At 38.7% G+C, this 12,524-nt stretch overlaps 1 protein-coding gene across 1 annotated transcript in view; it reads right to left on the reverse strand.

The window, feature by feature from the left end:
* NEK1 (NIMA related kinase 1) overlaps positions 1-12,524 on the reverse strand; it is an 827,448-nt gene that overhangs the window by 103,416 nt on the left and 711,508 nt on the right. The window contains exon 30 of the mRNA XM_053700237.1: positions 11,304-11,437. Coding sequence (XP_053556212.1) covers positions 11,304-11,437 — 134 coding nt within the window. The remainder of the gene's footprint in view (positions 1-11,303; positions 11,438-12,524) is intronic.

Consider the following 12,524-nt stretch of genomic DNA (forward strand, 5'->3'; position numbering starts at 1 on the left):
GATTCAGACTGAAACCGCTGCCTGAAGTACTTTTCTACCAAAAATTGCTTCAGAAGAAGAAAATACATCAAAAAGGTAGAATTGAAAAAGTATGCAAAGAGGACCAAGTTGCTGCTTTGCAAATCTGATCAACCGAAGCTTCATTCCTAAACGCCCAGGAAGTAGAAACTGACCTGGTAGAATGAGCTGTAATCCTCTGAGGCGGAGTTTTACCCGACTCAACATAGGCAAGATGAATTAAAGATTTCAACCAAGATGCCAAAGAAATGGCAGAAGCTTTCTGGCCTTTTCTAGAACCGGAAAAGATAAATAGACTAGAAGTCTTTCGGAAAGACTTAGTAGCTTCAACATAATATTTCAAAGCTCTAACAACATGCAAAGAATGCAATGCTTTCTCCTTAGAATTCTTAAGATTAGGACATAATGAAGGAACCACAATTTCTCTACTAATGTTGTTGGAAATCACAACTTTAGGTAAAAATTCAAAAGAAGTTCGCAACACCGCCTTATCCTGATGAAAAATCAGAAAAGGAGACTCATAAGAAAAGAGCAGATAATTCAGAAACTCTTCTGGCAGAAGAGATGGCCAAAAGGAACAAAACTTCCCAAGAAAGTAATTTAATGACCAATGAATGCATAGGTTCAAAGGGAGGAGCTTGAAGAGCTCCCAGAACCAAAATCAAACTCCAAGGAGGAGAAATTGACTTAATGACAGGTTTTATACGAACCAAAGCTTGTACAAAACAATGAATATCAGGAAGAATAGCAATCTTTCTGTGAAAAAGAACAGAAAGAGCAGAGATTTGTCCTTTCAAGGAACTTGCAGACAAACCCTTATCTAAACCATCCTGAAGAAACTGAAAAAAATTCTCGGCATTCTAAAAGAATGCCAAGAAAAATGATGAGAAAGACACCAAAAAATATAAGTCTTCCAGACTCTATAATATATCTCTCTAGATACAGATTTACGAGCCTGTAACATAGTATTAATCACAGAGTCAGAGAAATCTCTTTGACCAAGAATCAAGCGTTCAATCTCCATACCTATAAATTTAAGGATTTCAGATCCTGATGGAAAAAAGGACCTTGCGACAGAAAGTCTGGTCTAACGGAAGAGTCCATGGTTGGCAAGAGGCCATCCGGACAAGATCCGCATACCAAACCTGTGAGGCCATGCCGGAGCTACCAGCAGAACAAACGAGCATTCCTTCAGTATCTTGGAGATTACTCTTGGAAGAAGAACTAGAGGCGGAAAAATATAGGCAGGATGATACTTCCAAGGAAGTGAAAATGCATCCACTGCCTCCACCTGAGGATCCCGGGATCTGGACAGATATCTGGGAAGTTTCTTGTTTAGATGAGACGCCATCAGATCTATTTCTGGAAGTTCCCACATTTGAACAATCTGAAGAAATACCTCTGGGTGAAGAGACCATTCGCCCGGATGGAACATTTGGCGGCTGAGATAATCCGCTTCCCAATTGTCTACACCTGGGATATAAACCGCAGAGATTAGACAGGAGCTGGATTCCGCCCAAACCAAAAAAATTCGAGATACTTCTTTCATAGCCAGAGGACTGTGAGTCCCTCCTTGATGATTGATGTATGCCACAGTTGTGACATTGTCTGTCTGAAAACAAATGAACGATTCTCTCTACAGAAGAGGCCAAAACTGAAGAGCTCTGAAAATTGCACGGAGTTCCAAAATATTGATCGGTAATCTCACCTCCTGAGATTCCCAAACTCCTTGTGCCGTCAGAGATCCCCACACAGCTCCCCAACCTGTGAGACTTGTATCTGTTGAAATTACAGTCCAGGTCGGAAGCACAAAAAGAAGCCCCCTAAATTAAACAATGGTGATCTGTCCACCACGTTAGAGAGTGTCGAACAATCGTTTTTTAAAGATATAAATTGAGATATCTTTGTGTAATCCTTGCACCATTGATTCAGCATACAGAGCTGAAGAGGTCGCATGTGAAAACGAGCAAAGGGGATCGCGTCCGATGCAGCAGTCATAAGACCTAGAATTTCCATGCATAAGGTTACCGAAGGGAATGATTGTGACTGAAGGTTTCGACAAGCTGAAATCAATTTTAGACGTCTTTTGTCTGTTAAAGACAGAGTCATGGACACTGAATCTATCTGGAAACCCAGAAAGGTTACCCTTGACTGAGGAATCAATGAACTTTTTGGTAAATTGATCCTCCAACCATGATCTTGAAGAAACAACACAAATCGATTCGCATGAGATTCTTCGAATGAGAAGACTGAGCAAATACCAAGATAATCGTCCAAATAAGGAAATACCAAAACCCCGTTCTCTGAATACAGAAAGAAGGGCACCGAGAATCTTTGAAAAAAATTCTTGGAACTGAGGCTAGGCCAAACGGTAGAGCCACAAAACTGGCAATGCTTGTCTAAAAAGAGAATCTCAGACACTAAAAATGATCTGGATGAATCGGAATATGCAGATACACATCCTGTAAATCTATTGTAGACATATAATGCCCTTACTAAACAAAAGGCAGAATAGTCCTACAGTAACCATCTTGAATGTTGGTATCCTTACATAACGATTCAATATTGATAGATCCGGAACTGGTCTGAAGGAATTGACCTTCTTTGGTACAATGAAGAGATAAAATAAAACCCTAGTCCCTGTTCCAGAACTGGAACTGGCATAATTACTCCAGCCAACTCTAGATCTGAAACACATTTCAGAAATGCTGAGCCTTGCTGTGTTAACTGGGACACGGGAAAGAAAAAAATCTCTTAGCAGGAGGCCTTAACTTGAAGCCAATTCTGTACCTTTCTGAAACAATGTTCTGAAACCAGAGATTGAGAACGGAATTGATCCAAATTCCTTTGAAGAAAACGTAATCTGCCCCATACCAGCTGAACTGGAAAAAAGGGCCGCACCTTCATGGGTACTTAGGAGCTGACTATAGGTTTCTATAAGGCTTGGATATATTCCAAACTGGAAAAAGTTTCCAAACTGATACCGCTCCTGAGGATGAAGGATCAGGCTTTTGTTCCTTATTATGAAAAAAAGAACGAAAAAATTATTATTACCCTGGACAGAAAGGGAAAAGAAAGTTGACTTAGAAGACATATCAGCATTCCAAGTTTAATCCATAAAGCTTTTCTAGCTAAAATAGCTAGAGACATATACCTGACATCAAGACTAATGATATCAAAAGATGGTATCACCAATAAAATTATTAGCATGTTATAGAATAATAATAATGCTATAAAATTATGATCTGTTACTTGTTGTGCTAAAACTTCTAACCAAAAAGTTGAAGCTGCAGCAACATCCGGTAAAAATATAGCAGGTCTAAGAAGATTACCTGAACATAAGTAAACTTTTCTTAGAAAGGATTCAATTTTCTTATCTAAATGATCCTTAAATTTAGTACTATCTGCCATAGAAATAGTAGTACATTTTAGCAGGAATAGAGACAGCCCCAAACCTTAGGGATTTTGTCCCAAAAAACTCTAATCTGTCAGATGGCACAGGATATAATTGCTTAAACGTTTAGAAGGAGTAAAAGAATTACCCAAATTATTCCATTCCCTGGAAATTACTTCAGAAAAAACATCAGGGAGAATAAACACTTCTGGAATAACTACAGGAGATTTAAAAACCCTATTTAAACGTTTGGATTCAGTATCAAGAGGACCAGAATCCTCTATATCTAAAGCAATTAATACTTCTTTAAAATAAAGAACGAATAAATTCCATCTTGAACAAATACAAAGATTTATCAGCATCAACCTCTGAGACAGAAACCTCTGAACCAGAAGAACCATTATCAGTATCAGAATGATGATGTTCATTTAAAAATTCATCTGAAAAAAAAGAGAAGTTTTAAAGGACTTTTATGTAAACTAGAAGGAGAAATAACAGACATAGCCTTCTAAATGGATTTAAAAAATAAAATCTCTTATGTTTATCAGGAACACTCTGAAATTTAGATGTTGACGGAACAGCAACAGGTAATATAACAGTACTAAAGGAAATTTTATCTGCATTAATAAGTTTGTCATGACATGCAATACAAACAACAGCTGGAGAAACAGATACCAAAAATTTATAGCAGATACACTTAGCTTGGTAGCTCCAGCCCCGGCAGTGATTTTCCTAAAGTATCTTCTGACTCAGTTGCAACGTGGAACATCTTGCAATATGTAATAGAAAAAACAACATATAAAGCAAAATTGAACAAAATCCTTAAATGACAGTTTCAGGAATGGGAAAAAAATGGCAGTGAACAAACTTCTAGCAACCAGAAGCAATAAATAATGAGACTTAAATAATGTGGAGACAAAAGCGACGCCCATATTTTTTTAGCGCCAAACAAGACGCCCACATTATTTGGCACCTAAATGCTTTTGGCGCCAAAAATGACGCCACATCCGGAACGCCGACATTTTTGGCGCAAAATAACGTCAAAAAAATGACGCAACTTCCGGCGACACGTATGACGCCGGAAACGGAAAAGAATTTTTGCGCCAAAAAAATCTGCGCCAAGAATGACGCAATAAAATGAAGCATTTTCAGCCCCCGCGAGCCTAACAGCCCACAGGGAAAAAAGAGTCAAATTTTTGAAAGGTAAGAAAAAATGATTAATTCAAATGCATTATCCCAAATATGAAACTGATTGTCTGAAAAATAAGGAAAGTTGAACATTCTGAGTCAAGGCAAATAAATGTTTGAATACATATATTTAGAACTTTATAAACAAAGTGCCCAACCATAGCTTAGAGTGTCACAGAAAATAAGATTTACTTACCCCAGGACACTCATCTACATGTTTGTAGAAAGCCAAACCAGTACTGAAACGAGAATCAGCAGAGGTAATGGTATATATAAGAGTATATCGTCGATCTGAAAAGGGAGGTAAGAGATGAATCTCTACGACCGATAACAGAGAACCTATGAAATAGACCCCGTAGAAGGAGATCACTGCATTCAAATAGGCAATACTCTCCTCACATCCCTCTGACATTCACTGCACGCTGAGAGGAAAACCGGGCTCCAACTTGCTGCGGAGCGCATATCAACGTAGAATCTAGCACAAACTTACTTCACCACCTCCATCGGAGGCAAAGTTTGTAAAACTGAATTGTGGGTGTGGTGAGGGGTGTATTTATAGGCATTTTAAGGTTTGGGAAACTTTGCCCCTCCTGGTAGGAATGTATATCCCATACGTCACTAGCTCATGGACTCTTGCTAATTACATGAAAAAAATGAAGATTTATCAGCATCAACCTCTGAGACAGAATCCTCTGAACCAGAGGAACCACTACCAGAATCAGAATGATGATGTTCATTTAAAAATTCATCTGAAAAATGAGAAGTTTTAAAAGACCTTTTACGTTTACTAGAAGGGGGAATAACAGACATAGCCTTCTTAATAGATTTAGAAACAAAATCTCTTATGTTAACAGGAACACTCTGAGTATTAGATGTTGATGGAACCACAACAGGTAATGTAACATTACTAAAGGAAATATTATCTGCATTAACAAGTTTGTCATGACATTCATTACAAACAACAGCTGGAGGAACAGATACCACAAGTTTACAACAGATACACTTAACTTTGGTAGATCCAGCACCAGGCAGCGTTTTTCCAGAAGTATCTTCTGACTCAGTGTCAATCTGGGACATCTTGCAATATGTAATAGAAAAAACAACATATAAAGCAAAATTGATCAAATTCCTTAAATGACAGTTTCAGGAATGGGAAAAAATGCCAGTGAACAAGCTTCTAGCAACCAGAAGCAATAAATAATGAGACTTAAATAATGTGGAGACAAAAGTGACGCCCATATTTTTTAGCTCCAAAAAAGACGCCCACATTATTTGGCGCCTAAATGCTTTTGGCGCCAAAAATGGCGCCACATCCGGAATGCCGACACTTTTGGCGCAAAAAAAACGTCAAAAATGACGCAACTTCCGGAGACACGTATGATGCCGGAAACAGAAAAAACTTTTTGCGCCAAAAAAGTCAGCGCCAAGAATGACGCAATAAAATGAAGCATTTTCAGCCCCCGCGAGCCTAACAGCCCACAGGAAAAAAAGTCAAATTTTAAGGTAAGAATTTTTTTTATTTATTCATATGCATTATCCCAAATATGAAACTGACTGTCTGAAATAAGGAACGTTGAACATCCTGAGTCAAGGCAAATAAATGTTTGAATACATATATTTAGAACTTTATATAAAAGTGCCCAACCATAGCTTAGAGTGTCACAGAAAATAAGACATACTTACCCCAGGACACTCATCTACATGTAGTAGAAAGCCAAACCAGTACTGAAACGAGAATCAGTAGAGGTAATGGTATATATAGGAGTATATCGTCGATCTGAAAAGGGAGGTAAGAGATGAATCTCTACGACCGATAACAGAGAACCTATGAAATAGACCCCGTAGAAGGAGATCATTGAATTCAAATAGGCAATACTCTCCTCACATCCCTCTGACATTCACTGCACGCTGAGAGGAAAACCGGGCTCCAACCTGCTGCGGAGCGCATATCAACGTAGAATCTAGCACAAACTTACTTCACCACCTCCATAGGAGGCAAAGTTTGTAAAACTGATTTGTGGGTGTGGTGAGGGGTGTATTTATAGGCATTTTGAGGTTTGGGAAACCTTGCCCCTCCTGGTAGGAATGTATATCCCATACGTCACTAGCTCATGGACTCTTGCTAATTACATGAAAGAAAGCCTTATCCTGATGAAAAAAAAACCAGAAAAGGAGATTTGCATGACAAAGTTGAAAGCTCTAAAACCTTCTAGCAGATACAAATAGCTAGAAGAAAACGAACCTTCCAAGATAAAAGATGAAGGATCAAACGGCTCAAAAGAAGGAGTTTTAAGAACCCTCAAAAACAGAGTAAGATTCCAAGTTGGAGAAACTAGGCGAAAAGCCTGAAAGTCAGGAATTTTAGCAATTTTCTTATGAAACAAAACAGAAAGAGCAGAAATCTTACCCTTCAATGAATTAGCTGATAAACCTTTATCTAGTCCTTCCTGCAGGAACTCAAGAACTCTATGACTTCTAAAAGAATTTGAAAAGTAAACTTTGCAAGAACAACACTCAAAAAATGTTTTCTAGAACTTATAATATATACGTTTGGTAACAGGTTTTCTAACCTGAATAACCTTATCAGAGAAATCTGAGACAGAATTAAGTGTTTAAACTATATGCCATCAAGAAAGGGCCTTGAGTGAGAAAATCCTTTCTTAGAGTAAGAGCCACAAACCAAATTCTCCAAGGCCACGTCGGAGCAACCAGAATTGCTGAGGCTTGTTCCTGTTTGAGTCTGGCTATCACTCTGGATAGCAACACAAACTGAGGAAACATGTAAATCAGGTTGAACGACCAAGGAATCACAAGGGCATCTATAAGACTTGCCTGAGGATCCCAGAACCTGTCACAATACTTAGGCAGTTTGTGATTCAAATGAAAAGCCATGAGCTCTCTCTCTCTGGCAGACCCCAACGTCTCACAATTTGGTCGAAAACTTCCTGATTCAGAGACCATTTTCCTGGGTTAAGAGACTAGTGACTGAGAATGTCTGCCTCCCAATTGTTCACATCCGGAATGTGGATGGCTGAAATCCTGCAATGATGGAGCTCTGACCAACTGATGATGCCGGACACTTCCTTCATCCCTAAGGAACTGGAAGTTCCTCCCTAAAGATTGACATAAGTCACTACCATGACGTTCACAGTAATCTCCAACTCTGGAGAACCATGAAGACTGTACAATTTCAGAATATTTATTGGTAACCTTGAGGAGACCAAACTCCCAGACTGCACCAACCTAACAGGCTGGCATCTGTGGAGATTACTATACACACTGGTCGAAGAAAGGAGGCTCCCTGAACCAAAGACCGTTTTGCCTTGTGATCTAGCAGAATCCTCTGAGATAGATCCTCGTGGTCCCTATTCCATTGATGCAGCATCTGGCAAATGGAACTGCATTCTGAGACAGCCACCATGAGACCCACAACTTTCATGCAGTGATCAACGGCAGGGAGAGGATTAAGATGCAGATAGGCACAGGCCTAACGCAGCTTGAGTCTGTGCTGATCTGTTACAGACAAAAACACAGTCACAGAATCATTTGTGAAGCCCAGAAAAGACAAAACGAGGAGTAAAAGAACTTTTTGTAAGATAAATATTTTCTAACCATGACTCTGAAGCAACTGAATAAACATCTGAGTCTGAGACATGGCCAGATGATAAGAAGGAGCCTGAAATAGAATTTCATCCAAGTAAGAAACTATAGAAAGTCCCTGTGCTTGAACTACAGACAACAGACCTCCCAGTACATATGTAAACACTCTGGGAGCTGTAGCTAGACCAAAAGGGGAGGGCCAATAACTGAAAATGCTTGTCTAGAAATACAAATCTCAGGAACTTGACATTATATGGATAAGCAAATAATTTTTGGTAGACATAAACTGATCCTCCTGCACTAAATGAAGCAAAGTGCGCATTGTCTCCATTTTGAAAGTAGCACCTTTCAGGAATTTGTTCAATATTTTGAGATCCAAAAAAGGCCAAAAAGTACACTTTTTCTTTGGTACTATAAAGAGATTTGAATAAAGCCCCTGGTTTAATTCTGGAGTTGGAACTGGAGTAATCACTCCCATTAATTCCAGATACACAAGCCAAGAGAGCTTGGGCCTTTAAAAGATCTCGATGCACTTGGGGCAGAAAACAGTCTACGCTTAGAAACAATATCTGCAGACAAAGACTTAAGCCACAAAGCTCACATAGCTAATGCAGCATTCTTAGAATTGTTGCAAATCATTTCCACTGCTGGTTCACAAATAAAGGAATTTGCTGTCCTCAGAAGATTAATGCAATCCTGAAACTCATCCAGAGTGATTTCTTCAGAAAGTTCTGAGAGATTATCACCAAACAGCAGTGATAGCAGCGACACAGGCTATGCTGACTACATATCTAAACATAAAACCTGTAAGCTGAAAGTATCGCCTATGAAAACCTTCAAGATTTCGATCTAAAGGATCCTTAAAAGAGGAACTATCCTCTAAAGGAATAGAGGTACGCCTGGCTAAAGGTGAAATTGCTGTGTCTACCTCAGAAATATTTCCCAAATCCCTGTATTAACAGAAGGGAGAGGAAACATAGATTTAAATTTCGTAGAAGGAACAAAAGGAATACCTGGCTTCTGACATTGCTTAGAAATAATTTCAGAAACTAAATCAGGCATGCATGGGAAAAGAGAAGGCTGCTTAGGAGCTGCCTTAAAAAATGTATCTATCTTTTTAACAGGTTGCGTGACTATAGCAGGACATTACTCTACCTCTAAAGAAATTAAAATATCCCCCAATAATGCATAAATATGCTTAAAGAGACCTAAAACCCCATTTTTTTTCTTTCATGATTCAGATAGAGCATACAATTTTAAACAACTTTCCAATTTACTTCTGTTATCAAATGTTCTTAGTTTTCTTGTTATCCCTTGTTGAAAAGCAAGGATGTAAGCTTAGAAGTGTGCTCGTGTCTGCAGCACTATATGGCAGCAGTTTTGAAACAATGTTATACATTAGCAGGAGCACTAGATGGCAGCACTATCTCCTGTCATATAGTGCTTCAGGCACGTGCACGCTACCTACCTAGGTATCTCTTCAACAAAGAATATCATGAGAAGGAAAAAAAAATGATAATAGAAGTAAATTGGAAACTTTTTTAAAATTGTATTCTCTATCTGAATAATGAAAGAACTATTTTGGGTTTAATGTCCCTTTAAGTCTGAAATTAAAGGACACATAATCTGCCATAACATCAGGATCCTGAGACAACCCTCAGAATAAAAGTCCTCAGAGTCAGAGGCACCCCTATCATTAATAGGCAACTTAAGAGAAGACAATGATGAGCTAAAGGCCAAACAATGACCATCTTCAAATCATTGCAAATGCCTGTGCTTATCAGCTAGATCCAAGCAAGCTAAAACCTCACTAATAGCAAAGTGAATATAATAACTACATTTTGGAAAAAGTTCAGATGAACTCTCATGGTAGCAACTTTGATAGGGTAAAAACCCTTGCACAGTCTGAACTGCAGTAAAACCCTGTTTAGGATTAGCAATGGACTCGGCACATGATGTACAAAGCTAAGCAGAGGGACACACCTGAGAATCCGTACAAAGTAAAGACAAACTTGAGGGGGATTAAGTAACAGAAGAACTTCCATCCAGATTATCAGCTGACGGACCAGAGGCCTGAGCTGCAACAGTTTGCTCCATAGTACAAGGAAAACAGCTTCAGAGACAGACTGAAGCAAATAAACAGTATAAGTACACAAATAGTTAAACCCGAAGAGAAGAACAGGCACAATATAAAACTGATTAACTCTCAAGAAATAAACAGTAACAACAAGCGTAAGGTACTGTTCAAATAAGCACTGGAAAAAAACTGTAAAATAGTATAAAGGCTTACATAGCAAATAACAGCACATACATGGTTAAATCAAATGTGCATCCTAAATTTAAAGTCAAGCTCTGATGATCAGAGTGTCTTACCACCTTCACTGATCCAGAGAACCTACCTACACGATAAGAATGTTACAGTAAAATAGAGACAGGAAAGGATAAAAACACAGAAAAGGCGCACTAAAAAGAGTGGTAAAACAGTTAACTACTAGCGTGCATGCGCTTCTAGGTTAACGCGTAAGCTAAAAACCATAAGGAAGCAAACAGAAATTTAGGGGAAGTAAAACATACTGTACATAGTTCAGAAGCAATTTCTGAGCACGCTAAGCCGACCACCACGCTAAATTTAAAGCAACAGTAAACTCAAAAAACAAAGTTTTTGCTATAATCTACTACTATAAGGTGTATGATGTATAAATATATGTCCCCAGACTATGTAAACCACGTTAACATGTTCAAGCTAATGGTGGGTGGGCTATGAAGGTGCTGGTACTTACCTGTCAGCACCACAGTCCACGAGCCCATCCTAGGCAGTGCAAGCATGATGCCAAGGATCTAAATCAGTAACAGCCTCTCAACCCAGGGGATTAGTCGACAAGTCCACATTTCACCTCAGAGACGTGCAACATTTCTTCACTGAGAAATGACCTTTAACTGCCTGGCTGATAATTATTGCCTATTTTAAATGAATATCAAGTTACATAGTTCAAGATAATAAAGACCACATTTTAAAATATCATCCTGCTCTGCAACTGGGATTCAGCTTATCACAACCATAACAGCTGGTTAGAAATTCTGCTTGTTTCAAACAAAATCTCACCTTTATTTTGTTGTAAACCTCAATAAACTTATCAAAACCAATCTCTTGTTCTAATTTGAACCGCAATTCCTCCAGGTGGCAAAAGACGCTGTCACCATCATCACATTCACTAGCCAAATCATCGCTTCCATTATCTGCAAAGAAAGAATATTTTTTATAAATATCAACAACAGAAACAGATTTGTGTACAATAAAAATATTTTAATCTACAACAGTATGTTACTTATTTTTTTATAGTCCTATACTAACTTTACTCCACTCTAACTGTTAAAGGATTCAGAATTTAAACTTAGGGCCACTCTAGTCTAAATTAAACTGTCATGATTCAGATAGGGCATGTTGTCTTTTATCATCAAATTTGCTTTGCTCTCTTGGTATTCTTTGTGGGAAGCTAAAACCTAGGTAGGCTCATATGCTAATTTTTAAGCCATTTAACCAACTCTTAGCTGCATTTTGACAGTTTTTGACAGACACCACTAGATTATGTGTGTCATATAGATAACATGGTGCTCACTCCCATGGAGTTATTTAAGAGTCAGCACTGCTTTGCTAAAATGCATGTCTGTCAAAAGAACTAAGATAAAAGGGCAGACTACAGAGGCTAAGATACAAGGTAATCACAGAGGTAAAAAGTGTATTAATATAACTGTGTTAGTTATGCAAAACTGGAGAATGGGTAATAAAGAGATTAGCTATCAGGTAGATTACGAGTTATGCGCGCTATAAGGAATTTAACGAACGCAACAAAAGTTGCGTTACTTAACCCTCTATAGCGCAGCCATTACAAGTTTTGAAACAGCCGGCTTGTGTGTGCAATATGGTGGTTTTAAACTCCATACCGCACAAAATACAAGTGCTGTTTTGACGTGACCGTGCACGCTTTTCCCATAGACATCAATGGGGAGAAGGTGTCAGAAAAAAAACTAACACCTGCGATCGCGGAATGAAAAGCTCCGTAACGCAGCCCCATTGATGTCTATGGGGGAGGGGGGAAAGATATGTTTAAACATAACACCCTAACATAAACCCCAAGTCTAAACACCTCCAATCTGCCGTCCCCAACATCGCCGCCACCTACATAATGTTATTAATACCTAATCTGCCGCTACTGATACCACCAAAATAAATCTATTAACCCCTAATCTGCCGCTCCCAATATTGCCGCCACTATACTAAAGTTATTAACGCTTATTCCCCTGCACCCCAACATCGCCCACACTA

This window comes from Bombina bombina, chromosome 2, assembly GCF_027579735.1.
Source record: "Bombina bombina isolate aBomBom1 chromosome 2, aBomBom1.pri, whole genome shotgun sequence".
Lineage (NCBI taxonomy): Eukaryota > Metazoa > Chordata > Amphibia > Anura > Bombinatoridae > Bombina > Bombina bombina.